This window comes from Panthera tigris, chromosome C1, assembly GCF_018350195.1.
Source record: "Panthera tigris isolate Pti1 chromosome C1, P.tigris_Pti1_mat1.1, whole genome shotgun sequence".
Lineage (NCBI taxonomy): Eukaryota > Metazoa > Chordata > Mammalia > Carnivora > Felidae > Panthera > Panthera tigris.
The window spans coordinates 27193070-27220616 of record NC_056667.1 but is presented as its reverse complement, the minus strand read 5'-3'; the positions used below and the strand labels follow the sequence as shown (position 1 = coordinate 27220616).

The following is a 27547-nucleotide window of genomic DNA, read 5'->3' as shown; positions in this document are numbered from 1 at the left end:
TCGTGAGTTCGAGCCCCGCGTCAGGCTCTGTGCTGACAGCTCAGAGCCTGGAGCCTGTTTCAGATTCTGTGTCTCCCTCTCTCTGACCCTCCCCCGTTCATGCTCTGTCTCTCTTTGTCTCAAAAATAAATAAACGTTTAAAAAAAAATGAAAAAAAAAAGCTGCAGCCTTTGGATTAGGAAGGGCAGCCTTTATTAAATAAATAAATAAATAAATAAATAAATAAATAAATAAATAAAACATAGCTTTCATGGGGGTGCCTGGGTGGCTCAGTCTCATCCCTACTCTTGATTTTGGCTCATGTCATGATCTCATGGTTGGTGAGAACAAGCACTGCATCGGGCTCTTCACTGACAGAGCAGAGCCTGCTTGGGATTCTCTCTCTCTCCCTGTCTCTCTCTGGCCTTCCTCCCTTGTTGTCTCTCAAAACAAATAAATTGAAAAAAACCAAAAAACATAGCTTTCATTAAGTGACCTTAATGAAACAAGCACAAAATGAATATATCATTTCAAATTGTGATAGATGCTCTGATGAAAAGGAACCAAGTGCCCTTGAGAAATATAAAAGGGGAAACTAATCTTGCCTAGGAGGTCAGAGGAGGTTTATCTGAGAAGAGAGCTGACATATGAGTAAGCTGAGAAGGGGAAGAGAATTTTAGGTAGAGGGAACCGGGTGTGCAAAAGTCGCGTGGCAGAACGGAGTGTGAGGCCCAGTTGCAGAGATGGAGGGCAAAGGATGAAGCTGGAGAGGTAGACAGGACAAGATGCTCAGAACCCTGTGGCCGCTGCCTCAAGGATTTACCCTGCAAGAGGGAAGCCATTTGAAAGGCTTAAAAGCAGGAGGATGGTGACATGATTAGATTTTCATTTTGAAAATGTCACCGTATCTGCAGTGACGCAAAGCGATCCGAGGGACCCAATGGATGCAGTGGGAAGATAAAACCCGACCCGGCAGGCCTCTGTCACGGCTGCAGGAGGCGGGGGAGTTGGTTCCGGCGCTCTGGCCGGACTAGCCTTTCGCTCGGCGGAACCCCGAACCGGCCCACGTGGGCCCGGCCGCCCCGCCCCGTCTGCCGCGCTGACGCCGCCCGACTCCGCAGTCTGGGCCTGGGGCTGGGCGCGTCGCCGGGGGAGTCCCGCACCCCACGCCCGGCCCGCGTGGCCGCCCAGGCCAGGCCGAGACATCCCCCTCCCCCCCTCCAGCCTCCAGAGACGAGTTCCCGCCGCGGGGCCCGCGGGAGCAGAGCCAGCCGCGCCGGGGCGGGCGCGTCCAGGCAGTGAGTCCGGCAGGAGGGGAGGGTTGGGGGCCCAGCCCCCCGGGACGGGGGGGCAAGCAGGGGATCCCAGCCTCCTCCGGGCTGCCCCCTGTGGGGAGCTTAGGAAAGCATGGTCTCTATCCTCTGTCTGCTGGAGGCGGAGGGGTGGGGGGTTCCTCTCCCGCAGGGCTACGCAGGAAGGGAGGCGGCCTCCCCAACCCTTACAGAGCCATCTCTCCACCCCCGCCGCCTTACACACCCCGGGCCGACTGCGGATTAGCTTGGACGGAAGCCTGATCCTAGGGGGTCTGGGTTCCCATTTTACCATCTCTGAGAACCCTGTGAGCCTTAACACCTAAGCCGCCGCATCTCAGCTTCCCTCGCGGCCGCTCCCAGTTTAAGAAAGAAAAAACAAACAAACAACATTTGGGCCTGGAAAGTCTCCAAGACTGCTTAGCGGGATGGTAGTATGTAGGTCACTAAAGGACCGTCGCTACACCCCGAGGACTTTTGCCCACTACCACCTATAAAGACCTCCTAATCCCTGCTATACTTAACACTATCCCTCACTCTTACTGATCCCCCATTTTTCTAATCCTTGTAATATGTAGTCAGTAGAAACCTCTTGTTAATTCAAACCCTAATTTTGGTAGAAATGGTTATTAGGGAGGAAAGAATGGTGTGATACGCCCTCCCTCTGGGGCCCCTGGATGGAGCAAGCTAGGGGAGGGGCACAAGATAGTAAACCCAGAGGGAAGAGGGCAAGGTCAGAAGAGAGGCTTGTCAATGGGGATGGGGACGGGGCGGGGGTGGGGTTGCTCACTAGGGCAGAGGAGGTAACTGGAGCCATATCTTCTATCCCTGGGCCTGAGCAGTAGCCTCTCGCTACTGTTGGCTTTCTCTTTATGAGCATAGATAGCCCACTGCTACCTCTCCCCCATTCACTCACACAGCAACTATGTACTGACACCTGCTTAGTGCAGGAATATGACAGAGGATATATAGAGGAGCTCGGTATCTAGTCAGGAAGCCAAATGTATAAGCTGCTATTAGAAGATAGTCCCCAAACAAAACCAACAACAACTAAATGCACAGTTACTGGCCATCAACTATGCACCAGGGTCAAGAAACAGATATGAACAAAACAGTGAGTACCAGTGCAGTGGGGACCCAGGGGAAGGCATAGTTAACTGTGCTTATTTATGTGTGCTGGGGCTGTGGGAAGAACTTCAGGAAGGCTTCAGAGAGGTGGGGATCAGACATCTGCGTTTTGAAGTACAAAAAGGAGTTTGCTGGGCGGAGAAGGGAGGAGTTTACAGGGGAGGGGAAGGGAAGGGTATTGTGGACCAAGGGAATTGTGTGAATAATGACACATTATGACACAGAATAATGACACATTCTGAGACCTCTGAGAAATTTGGGATTCTGAGAGGGGCAGAGTAGCAAGAGGCAAGCCTGAAATGGGGAGCAGGGGTCAGCTGAAGCACAGCCTTGTAGGCCATGTTGAGGGTTAGCAGTTTAGGGAGGGCTCTCAGAGCTGTGACCAATCAAGCTTACATTTAAAAAAAATTTTTTTAATGTTTATTTTTGAGAGAGAGAGAGACAGACAGAACGTGAGTTGGGGAGGGGCAGAGAGAGAGGGAGACCCAGAATCCAAAGCAGGCTCCAGGCTCTGAGCTGTCAGCACAGCCCGACGTGGGGCTTAGGCCCACAAACTGCAAGATCATGACCTGAACTGAAGTCGGATTCTCAACCGACTGAGCCACCCAGGTGCCCCTCAAGTTTACATTTTTAACTGGAGGCACAGAGGTCAGAAAAGCCTGCAGCAGTCAGTCAGTAATCCCGGTAAGAAATGGCCTGAACCAAGTACAAGTGAGGGTTGACATATATGCATACATACACAGGTTTTTAAGAGGAAGAATTGTCAGTGTTTTGTGGTCAATGAGATGGGGGAAGGAAGCAGAGTGAGGAGACCAGGATGCTCTCAGGTTTCTGGCTGGAGTGACTGAATGCAGGGTGGGCCATTTTTCTGAGGACACTGGAGAGGGAGAGCTGGTTGGGACATGTAGAATTTGGGGGGCCTATGGATGGTTGCAGAGTTGTATAGTAGTCGGATCTGGGCTGGAGACACATCTGAGAGTCACCAACACCTGATGGTTCTTGAAACTATAGCAGAAGATTAGTTCATCTGGGAAGACGTGCACAGAATAAGGAGACAGCCTGCCTCGGAGGGCTGAGGGAAAACCCTATGCAGGAGACTGCGAATCAACAGAGAAGGAATAGGAATACCACAAAGGGAGGTGTTACCAGAGGGAAAGGGACTGAGAAGGAGCATCCAGCTCCTCCACACTGCCTTGCCCCCACAGCTAGGTTGCCACGACTTCAGGCACCCCACCCTGTCCTGCTTTGACTCATTCTTCTGCTTCTCCTTTGCAGACCAGATGTTTGCCATCCAGCCAGGGGTAGCTGAGGGGGGCCAGTTCCTGGGGGGCCCACCTGGAGTATGTCAGCCTGAGCTCCAACCAGACAGCAACTCCAACTTCATGGCGAGTGCCAAAGATGCCAATGAGAATTGGCATGGGATGCCAGGCCAGGTGGAGCCCAGCCTGATGAGAGGCTCCTCTGAGTTGCCCTCTGACAACCAGGCCTTCCAGGCCCCTGGACTCCCTGATGGGGAGGTCCGCAGCCCACCAGAGGGGGCAGAAATCGCCGGAGCTGAGCTGGAGAAGATGAGCGGCGCCAGCACAGTCTGCTCCCCTCTGGAGGACAACGGCTATGCCAGCAGTTCCCTGAGCACCGACAGCCCCAGCAGCAGCCCTGAGCCTGTCTGTGGGACCCCTCGAGGCCCAGGCCCTCCAGATCCCCTTCTGCCCTCAGTGGCCCAGGCTGTGCAGCAGCTGCAGGCTCAGGAGCGCTACAAAGAGCAGGAAAAGGAGAAGCACCATGTGCACTTGGTGATGTACCGTCGCCTGGCCCTGCTGCAGTGGATCCGGGGCCTGCAGCACCAGTTGGTTGACCAGCAGACCCGTCTGCAGGAGAGCTTCGACACCATCCTAGACAACCGAAAGGAGCTTATCCGTTGTCTCCAACAGAGGGCGGTCCCATCCAGGCCCCAGGATCAGGGCTAAGGGTGTGCCTCCACGGGTGCAGGGGTACATGTATATGTTTGTAGGCATGTGTGTGGTTGTGCACAAGTAAGTACATGATTATTGCTGGTATGAGTGCAGATAAGCGTGAGTATGTACGTGCTATCATGTAGGCAGGTCCAGGCGTGTGTGAATCAGCACCTGTGCATCAGCTTGTGTGTGCCATGCGTACACATGAGCTAACTGATGTGCAGGTCTGTGTGTGGGTGTGTACATATGTGTGTGTGTAGCATGTATGTAAGAGGGAGTATGTTTGTATATGTATGCATGAACCAGGTGTCCAACAGTGTGTATATATGTGCACGAGTGAGGATATATATGCAAAAGGTGTGTGTGTGTGCATATGAATGAGTTTGAGTGTGCAGGCTTGTGGTGGGTGTCTGTGAGTGAGCCCTTGTGTGTGCAAGTGCAGGCATGGGAAGGGTGTATTAGGAGCATGGATTTGCAGGCCGACTCACTAGCAGATGTGTGCAAATACATATTCAGTTGCGTATGTCGGGCATCCACACTCTGTGTTACCCATTGTCAATCCTAGCCTTTTTTTCTCCACAGGGTCCAATTGTTCCCTGGAGAGAGGGCTATCGTCATTTATCTGAGGGTTGTGCTGATCCACTCTCCTGGGACTTCCCAGGACACCTCTCCTATTCCTTCCCCATCACTCCTCCCAGACTTTTCTCTGCTGAAGCTGTTGTCCCTGATGGTGGATTTGCTGTAGGAAGTGTGGTGGCTGCTCTGGCCTGCCATGGCTTTTTGAGCAATTGGTAGAGAATTAGTATGAGGGAGGGAAGCTGGGGGTGGTGATTGACACGTGGCAGGGATGGGGGATGGGATCAGAGAAGAAGATAAAGAACTGTCCCTCTTGAACTCTGCCCTGGGGCACATGGGAGATGGGGATGGGGGAGATGATAACGGAGATGATAACGGCAGAACCCTGTGAAGAATAGGAGAGTGGGAATTCTAAAATATCAGTTTGAAACAAACAACCCTTCTCCACAGCAAAGGAGCTGTTGCAGACCATATTGATTTCAGCTTCTGATGAAAGCGAATGTGTGCTTATAAGCTTGCAAGGAATCGGCATGGTATTCCAAGGCTGTTGGAAAAAAAAAAATCTGTTTCCTCTCTGTGCCTCTACTCGCTGTGCCTTTCTGGCTTTAGCAACACTGGACGTCAAATTAGGTTGGTCTGTTTTTTCTTAAATCAGGCTGTCTGGGCCCAGAGGAGCCACATTAACCTTTGGTGGGGGGTGGGGTGGGGGGGTGGGGGACAGTGAGTGTCAGCTCAGCCCAGCCTCTGGAAGCTCTTAGCATGTTGGGTCATAACCCCTTCCGTCACTGCATGGCCCTTTAAATGGGGGTTGACAGGCTAGAGCAGAGGCTCTGTGAAAAGGAGAGTGGTTGAATTTTGGGGAGAACCAAGGACTAAGGTAGCCAAGCTCTCTGCTTTGCCTCTGGAGCCATGAGGATGCAAGATCCTGATGGGTGAGCAGTGGCATGACGCTTACTCCTTATCTGCAAAATGGGGGTGCTCTATCTGTAAAGAATTCTATCCCTGATGGGTGGGTAGGTGAAAGGTATAGGGAGTGAGGCTGAAGCAATGGTCCTGGGGCTTTTGTGTCTAGCCCTTGCATGTTGACTATGAACCTGGCCTCTGGACCAAGCCGTGGTGAATAAACTGGGGCAGAGAAATGCATTTCTTGAGTTTGTGTTTCTATTCTACCCATTGCCTGGTGGCCTCTTTTCCATACTGTCTGAGGTGCCCTTTTGGACTGGAAGCTGGGGGACAGATGTGGGGGAAGTCACTGGGGAGGAGGTATTCAGCCTGCTGTGGCTGATGGGGCTGGTAAGAGGTTTCTCCTCAAGGGCCTCTCAGTCTGACAGGGGAGACTTGGCCTGAGAGCCCCGTATGGGATTGTTCTCATCCTGAGGCACCTTTGAGCCTGAAGATGGGGGGTGGGTAGGCATCGATTGTGAGGGATACATATGCTCCCCCCACACACTCCTATTCAACCCTGCCCTAGAGCCACCACTTCCCTGAAGGGTGCCCTGACTGCAAAACACTGAGTTAGGCTCCTCAGCTGGTTCTGACACATACGTGGTTAAAATACATGTATATGACTTCAGATATTTGCTGTGACAATCTAGACTAAACTTATTTTACATTGGTTTATATGATGACATTAATTAGTTTATCAAAAATTCATTATTTGTATAAAGAAAGGTTATCTATTGCTGCATGACCGATTACCCTCAAACTTAGGGACTTAAAACAATACTCATTTGTTATCTCATGATTTCTGTAGGTCAGGAATCTCTCACAAGGCTGTAAGCAAGGTGTTAATCCAGGGTCTGTGATCTTATTTGTTGGGAACATTCAGTTCCTCAAGGGCCATTGGCTGGAGGTCACTTTCAGTTCCTTGCCATGTGGGTTCTCCCAACATGACAACTCACTTCATCAAAGCACAGCAGCCAAGAAAGTGATAGGGTACTAGCAAGACAGAGGTCATGATTTTCTGCAACCTACTCACAGAAAGAACAACCCCTCAACGTTGCCATATTCTATTGGTTAAAAGCAAGTTACTCAAAGAGAGGATATTATACAAGGCTGTAATTACTAGGACGAAGAGGCTATCTAACACAGAAGGGGTCTTTTTTTTTTAAGAGAGAGCACATGCATGCACAGTGGGAGGGGTGGTGTGAGGTGAGGAGGGGAGAGGGAGGGAGAGAGAGAGAGAGAGACAGAGAGAGAGAGAGAGAGAGAGAATCTTAACCAAGTTCCATGCCCAGAGCACAGCCTGACATGGGGCTCAATCTCATAACCCTGAGATCATGACTTGATCCAAAATCAAGAGTTGGATGCTAAATGGACTGAGCCACCCAGGTACCCCCACAGAAGCATTTTTTGATTGATTAAATAAGGGCATATTTTATGACTTTTTTAATCACACAAGTAAAAATTATGTTCTACTTATATAAATTGAAACATTTCAGATAAATATAATGTCTCCCTGTACTTCTCCCCAAAAAGATGTATATTTTTAAACCTCACAAAGTGTACTTTTCACTGAAACAGCGACCCAAGGTATTAATAATTCTTGTCACCTTGACATTGGACATTTAAACAGTTGGACATTGAACATTGACATTGAAACATTGACATTGGACATTGAAACAATATGGAACCAGTTTTAACAAATTCCACTTATTAAGAGATGTTGTTCTAGTAAAGAGCTATAGCTAAATTCAAACAATTGAAAACTAGTAAAAGGAAACCTCATTTAAAATGGAGTTGGAGGGCTCCTGGGTGGCTCAGTCAGTCAAGCTTCAGACTTCGGCTTAGGTCATGATCTCATCACTCATGGGTTCGAGCCCTGAGTCTGGACTCTGCACTGACAGCTCAGAGCCTGGAGCCTGCTTCAGATTCCGTGTCTCCTTTCTCTGATCCTCCTCCACTCATGCTCTGTGTGTCTCTCTCAAAAGTAAAAAAACATTTAAAAAAAAATTTTAAATGGAGTTGGGAGGCCAGAAGGGGGAGCTCTCACCCCTATCACTCCTAGTCAATTGCAGAACCAACAGGAAGGGACTACCTTGCATTCCAGACTGGAAGAACCCTATACTTTACTACCCAAGCTGGAGGAAGAAAGGTTTTCTCCTTGCCTGGCAACAGCCCAGCCAATGAGAGACTGTCATTACTCAGCTAGTGATGGCCTCTACACTTCAAACTCCCAGGTTACTCCAATGAATTTTTGTTTATAATAGCTCCTCCCAATCCCCCCCTTTCTTCTATAAAAGAACATTCTTCTCCTTTGTTCTCAGACTTGCCTATGGTTTGCTGAAGCTTGCTTATTCTGAATTGCAATTCTTTGCTATCTCCAAATAAACCCATCTCTCCTGGTAAAGTAACTGACAGTTTTATTTTTAAGGTTAACAACTTTAACCATGGAGATTTCTAACAAGGAGACAACGTCAAGCTCTCAGAGCACAAGACAGTGAATTTTTAGAAGGGGCTCTTTCCTAAGTGTGTGAAGGCTCTTCTGAGCGTAGCCAGCAGTTAAGAGCACAGACTCTGAAACCAGACCCCTGGATTTGGATGTTGGCACCATTGCTTTCTGTCTCTGTGACCCTTGGGGTAAGTCAATTACATTCTCTGTGCCTCAGTTTCCTCATCTTAAAATGGAGACAATAGTAGTAACCACCTCACAGGATTGTTGCAAAGATTAAATGAATATATAATAAATGAATATATAATATGCAAAATACTTAGAACTCCACTTGGTATATAGTAAACTGCATTAATGACAGTTATTATAAATAGTGCTTTTGTGATACACACTTAAAATTTTCATTAAAAAATCAAATTTTTCTGGGGCACCTGGGTGGCTCAGTCAGTTAAGTGACTTCGGCTCAGGTCATTATCTCACAGTTTGTGGATTCGAGCCCTGCATCGGGCTCTGTGCTGACAACTTGGCACATGGAGCCTGTTTCAGATTCTGTGTCTCCCTCTCACTCTCTGCCCCTCCCCCACTCACACTCTGTCCATCTCTCTCTCTCTCTCAAAAATAATAAAATAAAGATATATTAAAATCAAATTTTTCCTTAAGGAAATTCAATCTAAAATTTGAAAGTCATCTTTTAAAAAAAGCTTTTAAAAATAAAGCTGCTTGGGCGCCTGGGTGGCTCAGTCAGTTACGCGTCCGACTTCAGCTCAGGTCACGATCTCACAGTTTGTGAGTTCGAGCCCCATGTTGGGCTCTGTGCTGACAGCTCAGAGCCTGGAGCCTGCTTCGGATTCTGTGTCTCCCTCTCTCTGCCCCTTCCCCACTCGCACTCTTTCTCTCTCAAAAATAAGTAAACGTTAAAAAAGAAAGAAAGAAAGAAAGAAAGAACCTTGTTAAATAAATAAATAAATGAAACTGAGGCAGGACTCCAGTGGCTGCTGTTGCCCATCAGCTATGCTGGAGCTGCTGACACCACTGCTATACTTCGTACGTGGAGCAGGCAGGGTCCAGAGACTCTCTAGACTACCTCCGTCTCTTCACCTGTGGCAACTGTACAGCCTGAATGAGGAAATGAACCTGAAGATGCTTCATATGCATGAAAACACACAAGGCCTGGTGGAGCCCTCCTCTGCCCTTGAGCAGGTCTTGCCTGAACAGGCAGATGAGACTTGCATCCCAAAGACTAATGCGCAAGCCACTCTAAGCCTAGGAGAGGGGAAACCTGGCTGGCCCTCTGTGCAGGTCTCTCGACCAGAGACTTCTTTATTGGGAGGTGATTTTAAATTATTTATTTATTTGAGAGAGAGGGAGAGAGAGAATCTTAAGCAGTCTCCACGCTTAGCACAGAGACTGACAGGGGTCTCCATCTCACAATTATGAGATCATGACCTGAATAGAAGTCAAGAGGGGGACACTTAACCAACTGAGCCACCCACGCACCCTGGGAGGTTGTTTTAAAATCATTGGGTGGGGATTGGTTAGTCCCTGGGACTGTGAGGGGAGTAGGGAAGGTTCATGCTCTAAGGAGGGGATTAGCCACCTTCCCCTTCCAGCCAGAATGGAAGCGGAGCAAGGAAGAATGGACTAGGAGCAAGGAAGTGTAACTAGGTTTCTGGTGCTACCTGAGGAGTCCTGCTTAGTAAGAAGAAGGAGGGTTGAGATTGAGGCTGATAACCAGAGACCCACAGGGGCAGGGCACATAGCAGAAGCCTGAGCAGGCTCCAGGGACAGGATAAGGCATGGAAGGGATTGGCGGGGAGGGAACGCAGGGCTGGGTCCTCTGGGGAGAGAAGAAAGGGCTAGTTCCATGGAAAGCTTTTTCTCTCCTAGGAGAGAAATAGGTCATCTCCGGTAAGTGTGGCAGAGGGATTGGGATTAAAGCCTGGGGTACAGGGAGGCAGGGAGTGAACTTGGAACTGAGGAAGAGTGTAAAAATTGGGGGGCATAGGAGGCTTCAGAATGTGGTGGGTAGGCTCCCCAGCCTGGCTTATCAGGGCTGTGTGGTGGCTATCTCAAAGGAGATTGAATGCCCCCTCGTGGCAGCCTGTGACCTGTCTGCCAGCCTCTGTTTCCTATAAGCTTCATGGGGAAACCCATGCTTTGGGGTCTCCTAATCATGGGGTGAACAGGTGACAGGAACAGGAAAGTGATGAAATCTGTGAGCACCTGATCTAGGAAGGCTCCCTGAAGGAAGAAGTTCCTAGAGGATGAGTAGAAATTGAAGCAACAGAGGATAATGATTTCTAGTGTAGACTCGACCCGGATGTACTGGATCCTCCACTTACTAGCTGTGCCTCGCTTTTCTCAACTGTCAAATGGGGATAATTAGTACTTCTCTCATAGGATTGTGTGAGCGATAAATGAATTTACACATGTAAAGGGCTTACACCTGAGCCTGGCACAAAGACGCAGTCTGTAAACGTGAGCTGTTATTAGCTGACCAGCAGAGTATGGGGAGGCATCAGAGGTAGAAGAGGCAGCTGGGCCATTGTGCTGTATATTAAAAGCGTTGCTAAAGGACCTCCAATCCCAGACCCACGAGTTTAATGGAATGTTTGTTGGTGGCGAGGCCCATGAGATGGGGACGTTCTGGGGTCTGAGCCAGACCTCAAGTCCACTCGCATATACATGCCCACACCCACCAGGCGCCCCCAGACACAAGGGCACCAGACCCACACCTATGCACGAGCGCGCGCGCGCGCGCACACACACACACACACACACACACACACACGCAAATTCGCTCACACTCACAAATGCACACTTCCGGCCACAGACCCACATGCTCCCTCCTCCTCCCCCAACCTGTCTCAGAAATAAGACTGCACCCAACCTGGGAAGGTGTTCATACTCCTGCAGACCCCCGAGACTCTCCCAGCCTCAGCACCAGACAGCCAGAAATGTGTGTGTTTCCCCTGTCCAGGCCTGGAGGGTTCTCTGGCCAAGCCTTATTCTTGCCCTGCTCCTTCCCCAAACCCTTAAGCTTAGAACCGGTCGATCCTCTAATCGCTTCATTCTCATTTATCACCAGTAGATTTGAGAAGAGATTCATCTGGTTATGGGACTCACAGCCGGAACGGGGGAGGTGACGCGCGAAAAAGGCGGGGGGGGGGGGGTGTACTCGCACTAATGTGGGGGCCGGGGGAGGGGCTAGATCCCCCCAGGTGGGTATCCGCCCACACCCGGGAGGAGAGAGTGCTCAGGCTGTGGGATGGGAACAGTCCGAGTGCCTGGGGCGTGGGGGGGGGGGGGGCGTGACCTTGCCACATAAGCGGGGGAGGGGGGTCAAGGTGGAGCTCCAGGGCTCCGCGCTGGGGAAGGAGAGGGCTGGAGGCCCGCGTTCAGCTGGTGTTCAGAGGCCGGGGCGGGGCTCGCCCCCCGAAAGGAGCAGACAAAGGGGCGGCCTCCCCGGAGCCCGGCGCCGCCCGGAGCCGGGGCTCGGCACAAAGCGGGGGGCGGGTGGGGCCGAGCCCGCCCCACGCGCCCGCGCGCCCCGGACTGCTGATCCGCACGACTGGGAGCGACGTTTCCTGCGCCTAATCCCAACAAGCATGAAAACGGCTCGGGCCGGCCCGCCAGCAGGCCCTTTGTCCCGGCTCCTCGCGGGACAGCTGCAGCCGGGGTCCCTCCCCCTCTTTGTGTCTCCTCCCGCGCCCCACTCCGCCCTCCCCACCTCAGCTGCCCGGACGGCCGCGAGCCTTCCAGGGTTTTCGCCTCGGGCACTTGGGCGCACAAAGGGGGGCAGCGCCCCTAATCTGGGGGAGGGGAGGATTAACCCCGGGGTCTGCAGGGAGGGGCGGGGCCGTGGGGGGCAGAGCAAAAAGGGGCTGCGGGGCGTGCCCCCCGCTTGGAGCGCAGGGGTGTGCAAGTGGGAACACAGGTGTGGGACCGGACCTGTGGGTGCGAGGGAGCAGGCTGGCTCTGCATGCTTCTTAGACTCCCCTAGCCAGCCCCTAGCAGTCAGTATTCAGACTGCTCTCAGGGCAAGAAACTCCCTTGATGCTCCCCTGGGCTGTCCTGGGACCTCTTCAATTCACTCTCCTCCTGGGATCTCTTCCACTGTGACTTCAGCCCCCCTCTCCCCCATCCTTGGGACTCCTTCCCCAACCTCTGTCTCCAGCTGGGCCTCTGCCTCCCACCCCACCTGCATATTCAGCTACTCACGGGACCGCTCCACCCAGATGCCCCATAGCACCTTAAACTTCCTTGTGTCCAAAACTGAGCCCATCTTCTTCCTACCCATAAACCTGCTCACTCCACTCAGTCATCTGGGACCCTCCTAGTCAGTCAACCTGACTGTCACCAAGTGCTGTGCTTGGTTTCCTAAGCACTTTTCCAGGCCACTTCTAGTCAGGCTCCCTCCCTTCCATTCACCACACAGCTCTGGAGTGGGCTTCTATAAGACTCCTCCAGCTTAAGACCTTTCGGAGACTCTCCAGTGACTTGACTTACTTAGCTTGGCTTGCAAGGCCTTCTCTGGTTCCTGCATGCCTGCTGGCCTGATCTTTCCCCAGGGTCTGATGTTCCGCAAATCTAGTCCGCAAAGACCTTCCTCAAGAGCCTTGATGGAGATTTTTCCCTCTCAGGAAAGGGAATGAAATTGCTGGCTTAGCCTTGTTGCTCACAAGAACCATCCTTCAGTGCCCCAAAGTCCAGGGCACTACAGGGCAGTGGATGAGTCAGGGAAGCCAGGCTCTTCAAAGATGATGTATGCTGCTGGCCCAGCCTTACCCACACTGTGCCTGCCACATGGAGGACAACAGAGTTCCTTCCAAGCTGATGAGGTCCTGCTCTTCCTTGGGTTCTCTCTGGCCACTGCAGCTACAGAGGCCACTTCAGATGCTTGGATCCCCAGAGATGCTGGACATCCTCATCTCTGTCCCAGATCCCTCAGGATGGATCATATCCCTGGTAGACCTAGAATGCCACAGTCTGCAAGCATATCTGTGTCACTCTGCTCCTGTCACCATTGTCACCAGACACCTCCTCCCAGGCCCAGCCAGGAGCCTCCAAGGTACTCTTCATGTCCTCATCTTAGTCACAGACAGGAAATTCCTGCATTGAACATTACTGTCTACCATGTGCCAGACTCTCTGCTAGGCACCGGGGACCCAGATGAATCAGACAGTCCCAGCCTGCAGGGATTTCACAGTCTGTATCCAGGGAGACAGACTCAGACACGAGGAATCTAGAGTGCAGTGTGGTAAGTGCCAATAGACGTCTGTACACAGTGCTATGGAAGCACTTTCCAGAACATGGTCAATAGACAGGAAGTAAAAGATTACCACGATTGCTCCCTAGGTGGCTCAGTCGGTTAAGCATTTGACTTTGGCTCAGGTCATGATCTCACAGCACGTGTGTTCGGGCTCTGTGCTGACAGCTCGGAGCTTGGAATCTGCTTCAGATTCTCTATCTGCTCCTCCCCCACTCACATTCTGTCTCTGTCTCTCAAAAATAAATAAGCATTAAAAAATTAAAAAAAAAAAAGATTACCATGATCAAAGGGACTTGGGAAACCCTGGGTTTAACCATGTTAACTGGACTTCTTTACTGGAAGACTCCTCTGGGTCTTTGCTGTGCCAGTATGTGTTGTTAGTTCCTGAGAGGAGAACACCGTATGAAAAGGGATTCTCAAACTTGTTTGAGTATGCAACCCTTTTCTCATGGATCATATTATATAGATTGAGTGTTCCAGAGATCATATTTGGGAAGCACATTGCCATAGGAACCTAGAGAATGGAGAGACATTCTGTGTCTGAGGTGGAAAGAGGAATGAGGGAGGTAAGGGGGGGGGTGGTCAAGAAAGAGTTCACAGAGGAGCTGGTGTCAATTTGGAGGATGAGTAAAAGTAGGTGAGGAAAAGAGCATCCTAGGAAAAGGGAAGGGGCCTTGCCCTGGGGAGGCAGGAGCCCAGGGCCTCTGAGGGTTCAGAAGCATGGCATTGTACGAGAGACAGAGGAGTCTTTTGGAGGCAGCAACTGCAACATGGGAAGGGGCTTTATCTGTGCAACTGTTATGAATGTTCACTCTCATCAGCTTGGCCTGAGACATCATATCACTTCCTGGGATGCTAGGCAGTATAATAAGGTCAATAAAATATCCCACTTGTCTGTGGGCCAGACATACCTCTGTCTTCAGGTACACCCAGGACCTTCACAGTTTGGGTGCATATGGGGTTGTAAGGGATGCAGACTGGGAACCCCAGAAGCCAGTCCTCTTTAAAGAGGAGTTCTGTACCAGGGTGGCTGGGCTTCATCATAGGAGCCTAGCAGACTCCTTCCAAAGGCCCTCCTTTGTGTTACTTGAATTTGGTTCTGTAGGAACCCAACACAGGCTCCCTCCAGAACATGCAGGTGTCTACAGATGGATATGTGTGTGTCCAGACTCCTGGGAAGAAGCCCAGAGCTTCTTTTCTCTGGTTGTTCTGGCAGCGTTCAATGCCATGCTCTCCCCAGTTTTATTCTTACTGTCCCCCTGCAGCCAGTGCCTCCTCTGACCATTAACCCCATGGTTTCCACCTCACTTCTCTACTGCAGCCCAAATCATTTCCCTAACAGCTACAAGAGAAAGAAGCAGCTGGAGGAGGAGAAGGGAGAGGAGGGGAAGGGGGAGGAGAAGAGCATGCCCCTAGTGCCCTTACTTTGTGCCAGGGCAGGCACTGTTCTTGGCACTTTACATGTGTTAACTCATCTCACACTCACAATAACCACAGGAGAAAGATACTATTACCATCCCCATTTTGTGAATGAAGAAATTGAGGCCCAGGGGTGTTGAGCAACTTGCCTAAATTCACACAGTTGGTAGGAGGCAGAGACAGAATTCAAACCCAGACAGTGTGGCTGTAGGATCAGTGCCCTCACCCCCTCAAACTCCACACTGCCCCACCTCCATCCCCCACCTACCTCTGTGAATATCTTCATTTCATCCCACACATATCCCCACCCTAGTCTCCACACCCAAATGCCATTATTATTCTGTCCTGAGCACATTACTCCTACCCCACTTACTCCATGCCCAGTTTCATTCCATTCATCACCAGCACCCCATCAACCTTCCCATCTCTATTCCCGTTCTCTTCCCTGTACTCCTTAGGAAACTGGCTTTACAGTCTGTTCTCAAGTTCATTAGCCCTGTGACCAAGAGATAAATTCACTTAATCTTTTGGAGACTTAGTTTCCACATCTGTTAGAAGGGGGGAAAAGAAAGCAAGTTTCATCTACTTTACAGAATTATTGTTAAGTATTAAATAATGCTCTTGAGAGAGCTTTATAAATTGCAAAATATTTTACAGACCAATATGCTGTTTTTTTGTTAATTTGCCTTGATATTATTTTTCACCCTTTCTGGAAGCAAATGTTTTATTTCAGTAGTTGACCATTTGTTTTCTTTTTTAGTTTTACTTATTAAAAATTTTTAATGTTTACATACATATTTAATTTTTTTAATATTTTGTTATTTAAAATTTTTTTTTACATTTTATTTATTTTTGATAGAGAGAGAGCACAAGTGGGGGAGAGAGAGAGAGAGAGGGAGACACAGAATCCGAAGCAGGCTCCAGGCTCTGAGCTGTCAGCACAGAACTTGATGCGGGGCTTGAACTCACACACTGTGAGATCATGACCTGAGCCAAAGTCAGAGGATTAACCGATTGAGCCATCTAAGACCTCCCTGCCCCCTGCCCCGTTTTCTTTTTTAAATGTTTATTTATTTTGAGAAAAAGAGAGAGCACAGGAGAGGCAGAGAGAGAGAGAGAGAGGGAGAGAGAGAATCCCAGGCAGGCTCCATGCTGTCAGCACAGAGTCCAAAGTGAGGCTTGATCCCACGACTGTGAGATCATGACCTGAGCTGAAATCCAGATTTGGACCCTTAACTGACTGAGCCACTCAGGCACCCCAGTTGACCATTCGTTTTCTAAACAGTGACATTTTTGTACTGTTTTGAAATTAATTTTAATGGAGGCTACTGAAATGGTAGTCTTTATTGTTTGTGATTAATATTTTGTTAAAAGAAAAGGCTGCTTTTATTCACAAGGTTGGGAATACTTTCTACGGGAGGTTCCACTTTTAGTATTCCTAAAAATAGAATGATTGTGAATGAAGGTGCTATAGAACAGGATGGAAGGAGGTGAGATGGGAATGGGAAATGAGGACAGGGCAGTGGATGGGAATAGAGATAAAGAGCAGAGAAAGGTTATGGGTGAGAAAAGACTGGCCAACATGTTTCAGGCCATGTGCCATTTCTCTGTTATCCCATTTTGCAGGTAAATAAACAAAAGTTACTTTAGGTGGGTTCCTTTTCTGGCAGGACTGACATACCACTCCACATTCTCACATCCTCCCTCTAACCCAGACCAGGAAAAAACAAGGTTACAGACTCCTTACCTGAGAAACAGGCTCATCTGTACTCAGTAAGGGTTCTGTAGGTTAGGGAGTATCCTCACCAATCCACCTGGGGCTAAGTTCTGTGAAACTGAGCAAGAGGAAAGGGGGGGAACTGCAATTGAAACAGAAGGGGGAGGGAGACGTGAAAGCAGATGTCTCCCTCATGGTACAGCTTTACAGTTAATGCTCTAGATATTTGAAACTTTTCTTCAACTCATTTATTTTATTTTTTTAAATAATCTCTACACCCAACATGAGGCTCAAACTAAGAGTCCATCCAAGAGATCAAGATTCAATTGCTCTTCTGACTGAGCCAGTCAGGCACCCCTAGAGTTAATGCTCTAAATGACTGTTTCCTGCTTCTTATGGGAAAATGGCGGGAAGGGAAGGTGCTACTTATTCTGCTTCCTGTGCCCAGAGTGCCTGGAAACCTCATACAGCCTCCCAGGACTCACAGACCACCTTACCCCTGAATTCCTTCCTATCCCCAAACTCACAGCTAGGAACAGACTCTTTTATTGATTTCCTGTCCCCTCCCCTTCAATTTGCCTCAGGAGCAATCATCACCTTCATCTCCATAATGAACTTCTTCATTTTTTTTAAATGCTAATTCATTCTTGAGAGAGAAAGAGAGGGGGACACAGAATCCAAAGCAGGCTCTAGGCTCTGAGCTGTCAGGACAGAGCCCAACGCAGGGCTTGAACCCACAAACTGCGAGATCATGACATGACCTGAAGTTGGACACTTAACCAACTGAGCCACCCAGGTGATCCTCCATAATGAAAACTTCTTTTATATGAGACACTCAGATACTCCCCTGATTCTTTTTAAAATTTTTAAATATTTCTTAAAATTTTATTTGAGAGAGAAAGAGAGCAAGTAGGGGAGAGGGGCAGAGGAAGAGAGAGAGAATCTCAAGCAGGCTTCATGCTCAACACAGGGGCCGATGCAGGGCTCGATGTGGGGCTCAGTGTAGGGCTCAATGTGGGCTCCATCCCATGACACTGGGATCATGACCTGAGCTGAAATCAAGAGTTGGACACTGAACTAACTGAGCTACTCAGGCACCCATCCCCTAATTATTAATAAGATCTAGTTTGTATGTGTGGGCATGCATGCATGCATATGCATTTTGGGGATGGTGAATCAGTGTATGCACTCATCTAACAGATGAGAAGACTGAGGTGGGGAGAGGAGAAGGCAGATTTTTTATGGCTCATTTGGAAATGACATTACCTTATTGAGACTTCCTTATTGAGACTTCTAGTACCTTGCCTCTTCATGATATTTAAGATTTTTCAAACCACTTCCAGTTCTGCTATTTGGCTATAGAGCAGGTGCAGTGTACCCCATTTTTCAGTGGTGGAGCTATAGCCAAGGACAAGCAGTGTTAACTGACCTTGTGACCTAATGAGTTCCTCACTGGTGAGGTGGGAATGGTTATGGTCCCTTTGGCCTTATAAACTCTTCCCAGAGAAGCATAACTACCCTCAGGAGTTCCTTACATTCTCTAAAGGGCGATCAGAATTCTGTAGTTTAGGGATGCCTGGGTGGCTCAGTTGGTTGAGCCTCCGATTTTGGCTCAGGTTGTGATCTGGTGGCTTGTGAGTTTGAGCCCCAAGGCAGTCTCTCTACTGACAGCTTAGAGCCTGGGGCCTGCTTCGGATTCTGTGTCTCTTTCTCTGCCCCTCCCCCGCTCATGTTCTCTCTCTCGCGCTCTCTCTCAAAACCATTAAAAAATTTTGTAGTTTGTAGAACCCTTTCCCTCTATTTTCCCATTGTTTCCCCATGACTATACAGAGAAGTAGGCATTATGCTTTTTTATAGAAGAGGAAATACTCTGAGAGGTTAAGTGATTTGCGTAAGATCGTACACCTTGCATTGAAGCAAGGACCCTGCTCATTCAACTAATTACTCAAGCGCAGGTCTGGGTTGAATCCCACACAACAGCAGGGCAGGACTTACAGGAAAGGCTTGCGCATGCGTGCAGGGAGGGTTGCCAGCTCAGTGGGAGTGCCTTTGGCATTTGGATAATTCTTTGAGTGCACTGTTCTAGGCAATGCAGTGTCACACTTTAGCATCCCTGTCCCCAGAAATGAAATATGAATACGACTGCCTATACAATGATCGAGACGACAAAGACATCTGTCTCATATTTTTAAAAGCCTCCTAAAAGTGTGGTATTCCCCTTCCACCCCACCCCATCCGACCCCCAACCCTACCCCAGCCACTTAAAACCGCTTAGACACAGGGCGGGCTAGTGTCTCAGTTTTGGACCTCTCCCGCGGGCTTCCTCAGCAAGAAAGTGTCAAGAGTTACTGAGGTTTGAGTCCCAACTAGCCTCAGAAGCCTAAGGAGGCTGTTCCTTTAAGGAGGCTGATTCCCAGGACTAGGGTGGAGGTAGTGGAGATGGGGGGGGGGGGGTAGGATGGGGTGGTAGGAGGAGGGGAGGGAAAGGACCCCACCCCCAGTCCCTGCAGGCCTTACCTAATCGCCACACTCTGCATTATTACCCGCCTAACGCAGCGTGCTTTTAAATAAAATATGCAAAGATTTCCCTCTCAAATTATCTCCCCAGGCGAGCTAGCTCAACTCCAGCTTGTTAATGGAAAAAATGCAAATAGGGCCTCCCACCTCTCTCCTCCAGCCCTTAGGCTCTGGACAGCTAATGTAATTTCCTTCTTTTTGGGAATTTCTGTTTCCATTGAAACCATTTTTTAGGGGGGCAGGAGGGTTTTTCCCAGGTGCCATCCAAAGAGAGAGTCTAGAAGGGAGAGAACAGGTCAGGTAGAAGTTTGAGGAAGTCACTCTGCTAGGGAGCCAGGCTCTTTCGAAGCCTCATTTTTTTCATCTGAGGTCTCAATTAGTCCCTCCTAAGGCTGCTCTGAGGCTGAAGGGCCGCAAAAGGCTGGGGCCTAGGGTAGGTGCAACTTTCCTGTTTAAACCTGCTTTGCTTGCTGGATACAGAGATGGAGAAAATAGATAGGGCTTCTGCCCTCATGAAGCTCACAGTCTAGCAGGAAAAAGCAAAAAGCAAAAACCAAACCAAAACAACAACAAAAAACAACCAAACAACCAAAAACAAACAAACCCAGATCATTTAAAATTTTAAAAGCAGTTATAATACACCTTAAGCAACCAAAACCCATATCATCATAGTGAGGCAAATGGCCTCCACCTCCTGGTACGAAGCCTGGAGGACACACTGTCATCTGGGTAGCATTCTGCCAAAAGATGCGAACATGAGGGATGCAGAACCAGGAGCGAAACCATCAGACAAACCCCAACTCAGGCTAGGAAACATCAACATCATGAAAGAGAATTAACTTCCGGATTAAATGCAGTGCATGATTCTGGATCAGATACTAGATACGAAAAAAATTCTGTGAAGGACAGCATTGGGACATTTGGCAAAATGTGAATATGGATTGTATTATACATATTTTATCCTGTGTATCTTAAATTTCTTGAATATGATCAGTGTATTATGGTTACATAGAAGAATCTCCTTGTTTGGGTGAAATAAATGTGGAAATGTATAGGAATGGAAGATCATGGTTTTCACAAATTAGTCTCAGATGGCTCAGAGAACAAATGTGGCAAAATGCTAAAACTTGGTGAATTGGGTGAGAATTTTAGTGTTGCTCATTGAATTACTCTTGCAATTTTTAGGTAGGTTTGAAATTTTTCAAAATAAAAGGTTGAAAAAAGAAAATTATAATAGGTTTTAAAAAATATGATGATACCATAACTTTGATTTTTAAAATCCTTATCTTTTATTTACTTAAAAAAATTTAAAAAAAATTTTAATGTTTATTTATTTTTGAGAGAGACAGAAACAGAATGCGAGTGGGTTAGGGGCAGAGAGAGAGGGAAACACAATCCCAAGCAGGCTCCAGGCTCTGAGCTGCAGCACAGAGCCCGATGTGGGGCTTGAACTCACAAGCTGTGAGATCATGACCTGATCCGAAGTCAGATGCTCACATGACTGAGCCACCCAGACGCCCCTAAATCCTTATCTTTTAGAAGACACTTGCTAAATCAAACATTTTCAGATGAAATGAAATAATGTATATTACTTGCTTAAAAATAATTACAGGAGGAGGGAAGTAGTTGGGAGCTCAGGGGAAACCAGACGATGTGAATTGATAACTGAAGTTGTGTGGTGAGCATATCCTCTTTTGTTTTTCTTACATTTGAAATTTCTATCATAAAAATGTATTGTTGGGGCACCTGGGTGGCTCAGTCGGTTAAGCATCTGACTTCAGCTTGGGTCATGATTTAGTGTTTCATGAGTTCAAGCCCCGCATTGGGCTCTGTGCTGACAGCTCGGAGCCTGGAGCCTGCTTCGGATTCTGGGTCTCCCCCTTTCTCTGCCCCTCCCCTGCTTGTGCTCTCTCTCTCTGTCTCTCAAACAATGAATAAATGTTAAAACCACACTCAGATACCACCTCACGCCAGTCGGAGTGGCTAAAGTGAACAAATCAGGAGACTATAGATGCTGATGAGGATGTGGAGAAACGGGAACCCTCTTGTACTGTTGGTGGGAATGCAAACTGGTGCAGCCGCTCTGGAAAACAGTGTGGAGGTTCCTCAAAAAATTAAAAATAGATCTACCCTATAACCCAGCAATAGCACTGCTAGGAATTTACCCAAGGGATACAGGAGGCACTTGTACCCCCATGTTTATAGCATGGGGGTATATACGCAATGGAATACTACGTGGCAATGGGAAAGAATGAAATATGGCCTTTTGTAGCAACGTGGATGGAATTGGAGAGTGTTATGCTAAGTGAAATAAGTCATACAGAGAAAGACAGATACCATATGTTTTCACTCTTATGTGGATCCTGAGAAACTTAACAGAAGACCATGGGGGAGGGGAAGGAAAAAAAAAAGAAGAAAGGTTAGAGAGGGAGGGAGCCAAAACATAAGAGACTCTTAAAACCTGAGAACAAACTGAGGGTTGATGGGGGGTGGGAGGGAGGGGAGTGTGGGGGATGGGTATTGAGGTGGGCACCTGTTGGGATGAGCACTGAGTGTTGTATGGAAACCAATTTGACAATAAATTTCATATTTAAAAAAAATGAATAAATGTTAAAAAAAAACGTATTGTTGGGGTGCCTAGGTGGCTCAGTCAGTTAAGTATCCAACTCTTGATTTTGGCTCAGGTCATGATCTCAAAGTTCAAGGGTTCAAGCCCCACATCGGGCTCTGCTTGAGATTCTGTCTCCCTCTCTCTCTGTCCCTCCCCTACTTGCTCTCTATTTCTCAAAATAAATAAAAATAAACATAAAAAAGTCTTAAAAATTTTTAATGTTTATTTTTGAGAGAAAGACAGAATGTGAGTAGGGGAGGGGCAGAGAGAGAGGGACACACAGAATCTGAAGCAGGCTCCAGGTTCTGAGTTGTCAGCACAGAGCCTGAGGCAGGGCTCGAACTTGTGAACTGCAAGATCATGACCTGAGTCAGGTTGGACACTTAACTGACTGAGCCACCCAGGCGCTCCTGTATTGTTTTTAAGAAAAGCAATTACAAGAAATATGATGAGTGTCAGTAGAGAAGTACAGCTCTAGTAGGGGGACACAATCCAATCAATGGATTTGGAGCACGCTTTTTAGAAGGGGGAGTGGTTAAGCAGATTTTGAGGGCAGCCAACATAAGCAGGGGCAAGGTAGGAAAGAGCTGTCCAGGGCACTGTACAAAAGGTAGAAGAGTGAGACCCAGTGTGGTGGGGATTGTAGGATGTGAGGATAAGGCAAAGAGGAGGAGAAGCCAGGTGGAGAGAGGAGACAGATGAAGCTAGAGAGAACCAGGCCTGCCAAATATGGGCTTGGGTATTTATCCTGAGGCCAGTAGAGAGCTTAAAGCAGGAAAGTGACAAGATGGGATTTGCAGCCGAGAAAGACCACTCCAGTGCTTTGCGGGCTGATGAGAAAGGTGTGAGGCTGGAGACAGTTGGAAGTTACTGTCCTGTAAGTTGGATCTGAATCACTTCCCTCCACCAAGACTTCCTGATCTTCCCAATTAAGGGATGAAGCTTGGGTGCCAGGTTTCAAACATGAAACCAACCTATCCCCAAAGCCCAGATGACTGTCTCCCATTACCAGTTCCCTTTGCCTCCACCATCAAGGGAAGCAGTATGGCTGATGGTTACGAGTTCAGACTCTGGGACCAGGCTGCCTGGATTAAAATTCCACTTCTGTCCTTTACTAGCTGATAACCTTGGGAAAATTTCTTTACCTCAACTTCCTCGTGTGTGAAGTAAGGATAATAATAATATTACTTAGTCATGGGGAAGTTGTGAGGATTAAATGCACTGATGTGTGTCAATTACTTAGAAGAGTTCCTGTCCTGCAGTGAAGACTCAGTAAGTCCTCTGTACCCAGGACTGTCCCAGGAGGATGCCAATGCATGGAAAGGGAAGAGAAAACAGGTTCTTTGTCCTCAAAGATCTCAGCTTTACTGGACAGATGGAACACAGATCGAAAAGCAGTATCAAATCACTGTACTATTGCTTTATTTACAATATTTTATACAGCTGGAAATGACCGAGGTCCATCAGTATGGGAATGGCTAAAGAAATTGTTACATCCAGTAATGGGAAAATTCCCATTTTATCACATTAGGTGAAATGCCAGAGGCAAAACTGCAAATGTCATGTGACTTTAGGCATATTTTAGAAAGAGTAGAGAGGAAAAAAAATTGAACCACACTGACATATTTACAGTGATCACCTCTAGATGGTGCTATTTGGGTGTGGTTGAATTTTTAAAAAAAGACGTTTCCAAAATATCTAATAATATGCATGAATTACTTTTATAATGGGAACATTTCAACTTTATTTTGTCAAAAAATTCCTTTTGGTTACAAATGAATAATGGTGAACATCATTAGCTGTCAGGAAAATGCAAATCAAACCACAATGAGATGTCACTTCACACCCACCAAGCATGGCTATAACCAAAACAACAGATAATAGCAAGTGTTGGTGAGGAGTGGAGAAATGGGACCCTTTGTGGCCTTCTGGAGGGGATGTAATATGATGCAGCTGCTTGGAAAACAATCTGGCAATTCCTCAAAAGGTTCAAATGGAGTTACTATAATTCCACAACCAACTAATTTCACTCTTAGTACATATATTCCCAAGAGAATTGAAAACATACAGTCTCTCTCTCTCTCTCTCTCTCTCTCTCTCTCTCTCTCGCTCTCTCTCTCTCTCTCTCTCTCTCTCACACACACACACACACACACACACACACACACAAAACATGTACAGGAATGTTCACAGCAGCATTTCCCATAATAGCCCAAAGTGGAAACAACCTTTAGAAAAAATCTGAATAAATTTAAAGATCTAATTGGCTTTATTTAATGATTCATGAATTGGGCAGCATCTCATCTCAGCAGATAGAAAGGAGCTCCAAGGAGCTGTACAAAATGGAAAATTTTATAGGCAGAAGGAGGTGGGGTAAGAAGAAATTCTAGCTGAAACTGAAGTTAGGTTAGGTATTAAGTCTTGGTTGCTAATGCAGGCTTAGCACCAATGATGCCATTTTGAGCTTACTGTTTCTTTTTTAACAAACCCAAGTATCCTTCAACAGATGAATGGATAAACAAAATGTGGTATAACTATACAATGGAATATTACCTAGCAATAAAAAGAACTAAAGCGCTGATACATTTTTATTTATTATAGTTATATTACATTATATATTACCTTATATCATATCATATCATATCATATATCATATCATATCATAAAATAATGCCATCAACTACAAAGTTGTAAACTAAGGTTGTGGGATTATCGATAGCTGGTGGTGACTCCATAATTATTGTGTAAGAGGGGTTTCAGGTAGCATTGTGGTGGAAGGCAGTGAATCTTGGAATTGCATTTCCATAGCACTTTATATACTAAGAAAATAATGTTGTCAATACCAAAAATGAGGAAGAGATTATGGTGAAAGAAGAGTAGCTAAAGATATCAGGAATGACTCTCTTTTCTCTAATACAATGACTCTTAGCATGTTGGTGTATTTCCTTTCAGATTGTTTCCCCAATCACATTTTCTACATCATCGCAACCATAATGTGTAAGTATGATAAATCCCAATTTTGTTTACTCAACTTTGCAGTAATCATTTTCCATGCTGTTACACTGACTATTTGACCATTATTTTTTTTAATTTTTTAAAAAATGTTTATTTATTTTTGAGAGGGAGAGAGTGTGCATGCGGGGGAAGGGCAGAGAGAGGGAGACAGAGGATCCTGAAGCAGTCTCAATGCTGTCAGTGGAGAGCCTTATGTGGGGCATGAACTCACAGAACTGTGAGATCAAGACCTGAGGTGAAGTCAGAGGCTTAACCAACTGAGCCACCCAGGTGCCCCTTGACCATTATTTTTAATGATTTTATAATGTTACATAGAACAAACCACAACATACTTAACTCATACCCTATTGTTAGATAATTAAGATGCTTCCAATTTTTTTTACTCTAATGAATAATGCTATAATTAACATCTTTGTTCATATTTTCCCTCATAATTCAAACTAACAGGATTCCTAGAACAAAGGGTCTTCATTGCTCTTGAGAAATGAAGACATCTTTGCAAATTTAATAAATTCAAAATCACTAATTATTAGATATAATTGTATATGTAACTAACAAAATATACTCTATATTGGTATATATAATACAGTTAACAATATGTTATTAGAACTGTTATTTTTTAAAAAAAAAATTTTTTTTCAACGTTTTTTATTTTATTTTTGGGACAGAGAGAGACAGAGCATGAACTGGGGAGGGGCAGAGAGAGAGGGAGACACAGAATCGGAAACAGGCTCCAGGCTCCGAGCCATCAGCCCAGAGCCTGACGCGGGGCTCGAACTCACGGACCGCGAGATTGTGACCTGGCTGAAGTCGGACGCTTAACCGACTGCGCCACCCAGGCGCCCCTATTAGAACTGTTATTTTAATTTTCCTCCTTTTCTCTTCCTTCCTTCCTAATTTCTGAGGAGGTTGAGTATCACTCTCTTTTTTTTTTAACAGTATCCCAGTAAAGCTTTCATGCAGTACCTATTCTGTGGTAAGTGGCTCTTTCCCCTGAGTCTGTTGGAAGGTGATTGAAGTACAGTGCTATAACAAGGTTGTGAGGGCTTGGTGAGGGCTTGAGGCAGGTCCATGGGAGTGGGGAAGGAGGAGATGGGGATGAATTCAAGAGACTTTAGGCCAAGTCTAATATCCTTTATGAGGTATGTCAGTTGGATGTAGGGCAAAGGAGAGGGGAGATAACTGACTCAGACTTGACAAGCCTAAGAATTTGGTAATAACATGAGAGAGAACCCAGAAAAGGAGCAGGGGCAGTTCAGTCTGGGGCATATCAAGTTTGAGATACCCAAGGACGTCCAAGTGGGGGCTGGTGTAGCAGATACTGTGGTATGTCACCCAGATCCCTCTTTCAGGTCCAAAGCACTCATTCCCCCATCCTGGAAGTGTTGGTGACTGAGGGCTCTCAACTGAGTCCCAGTCTGTATTTGTACCTGTCCTCAGCTGATGAGGCCCAAAGTCACACTGCCTTCCTAGGCAATCAACATCAATGACTAACCAAAGTGGAGATATAAAGGTCAGGCCTCCTTGCTCAAGGCAGGACAAATATGAAGGCTGTCCAGATTCCCAAGCTCATTATGGGATTGGTGGTGGCTTTTGTTTTGACCATTCAGTTCCTTCATCTGCCCAATTATACTTCCTCCCCTCCCCCATTGATGCTGATACCGAGAGTACTCCCCCCAAAACTTCCTGCCTACAGATCTCCATTTTGGAGTCTGTTTTCAGGGAACCAATTCTACACAGTTGGAAATACATATCTGGGCTTGGGAGGAAAGTTTGTTTGTGTGAGAGAGATTTGGGGACCATTTGTCATAAGAAAGATGGTGGACATGGGGCTGTGGGGCGAGATAATGGAAGATGAGGGGCCCCCTGAGTCTTAGGGAATGAAGGCTTACACAGAGGGTCTGGGAAAAGGAAGAATAGATAGAGAAGAGAACAGAGGCACAACAATGTAAGGTGAAAACTGGTGTTTTCAGGAAGGGCAGCCAGTCAGGGCCTCTCGGAGTTTGACAGAGTCCAGGCTACTTTTATTTATTTGAGTGTATAGGTGCATTAAACATGTCTAATACCAAAACAATGTGCTTTAAATGTAGTATAACTTAAATGCTTCCATTAATAAATTCATTATTTTAATTGTAGTATAAAAATATAACATCTGTGTATAATCTCATTGGAAATAAAATTTTAAATACAAAATTCAGGCTCCTCATGCATATTAAGCCTGGGCCAAAAGTCTCTTGTGGCCACTGATTGTGCCACATTCCTCTGCACTAAGCCCTGCAGTCAGCAGAGGCTGACTTGGTCAGAAATTAGAAAACAAAAACAGAAAATAGCACATGTTTATGAGGATGTGGAGAAATTGTACTCTTTGTGCATTGCTGGTTAGAATGTAAAATGGTGAAGATGCTGTGGAAAATGGTATGACAATTCCTAAAAAATTAAACGTAAAATTACTATATGATCCATTTTCATTTCTGGGTAAATGCCCAAAAGAACTGAAAGCAAGCATTCAAACATGTTCATAGCAATATTATTTTTTAAATTTCTTTTAATGTTTATTTATTTATTTTGAGGGAGTGGGGAAGGATATAGAGAGCAAGAGACAGAATTCCAGGCAGGCTCTTTGCTGTCAGTGCAGAGCCTGATGTAGGGCTCGATCT

General features: G+C 47.0%; 1 protein-coding gene across 5 annotated transcripts; it reads left to right on the top strand.

Moving 5' to 3' along the window:
* Positions 1 to 1069: 1069 nt before the first annotated feature.
* Positions 1070 to 25853, top strand: CC1H1orf216 (chromosome C1 C1orf216 homolog). 5 transcript variants are annotated; one of them, XR_006221399.1, is made up of 5 exons: positions 1070 to 1277; positions 3693 to 5578; positions 8322 to 8527; positions 24828 to 24872; positions 25830 to 25853. XR_006221399.1 is itself a non-coding variant. In XM_042997067.1 (3 exons), the coding sequence occupies exon 2, from the start codon at positions 3698 to 3700 to the stop codon at positions 4382 to 4384; it is 687 nt and encodes a 228-aa protein (XP_042853001.1). In that variant the 5' UTR covers positions 1070 to 1277; positions 3693 to 3697; the 3' UTR covers positions 4385 to 4386; positions 4955 to 5637. The 5 variants fall into 5 exon arrangements, 3 of the variants coding, with proteins under 3 accessions (XP_042853001.1, XP_042852999.1, XP_042853002.1); XR_006221400.1 differs by lacking the exons at positions 8322 to 8527; positions 24828 to 24872; positions 25830 to 25853 and having other exon boundaries at positions 3693 to 5163; positions 5399 to 5637; XM_042997067.1 differs by lacking the exons at positions 8322 to 8527; positions 24828 to 24872; positions 25830 to 25853 and having other exon boundaries at positions 3693 to 4386; positions 4955 to 5637.
* Positions 25854 to 27547: the final 1694 nt, after the last annotated feature.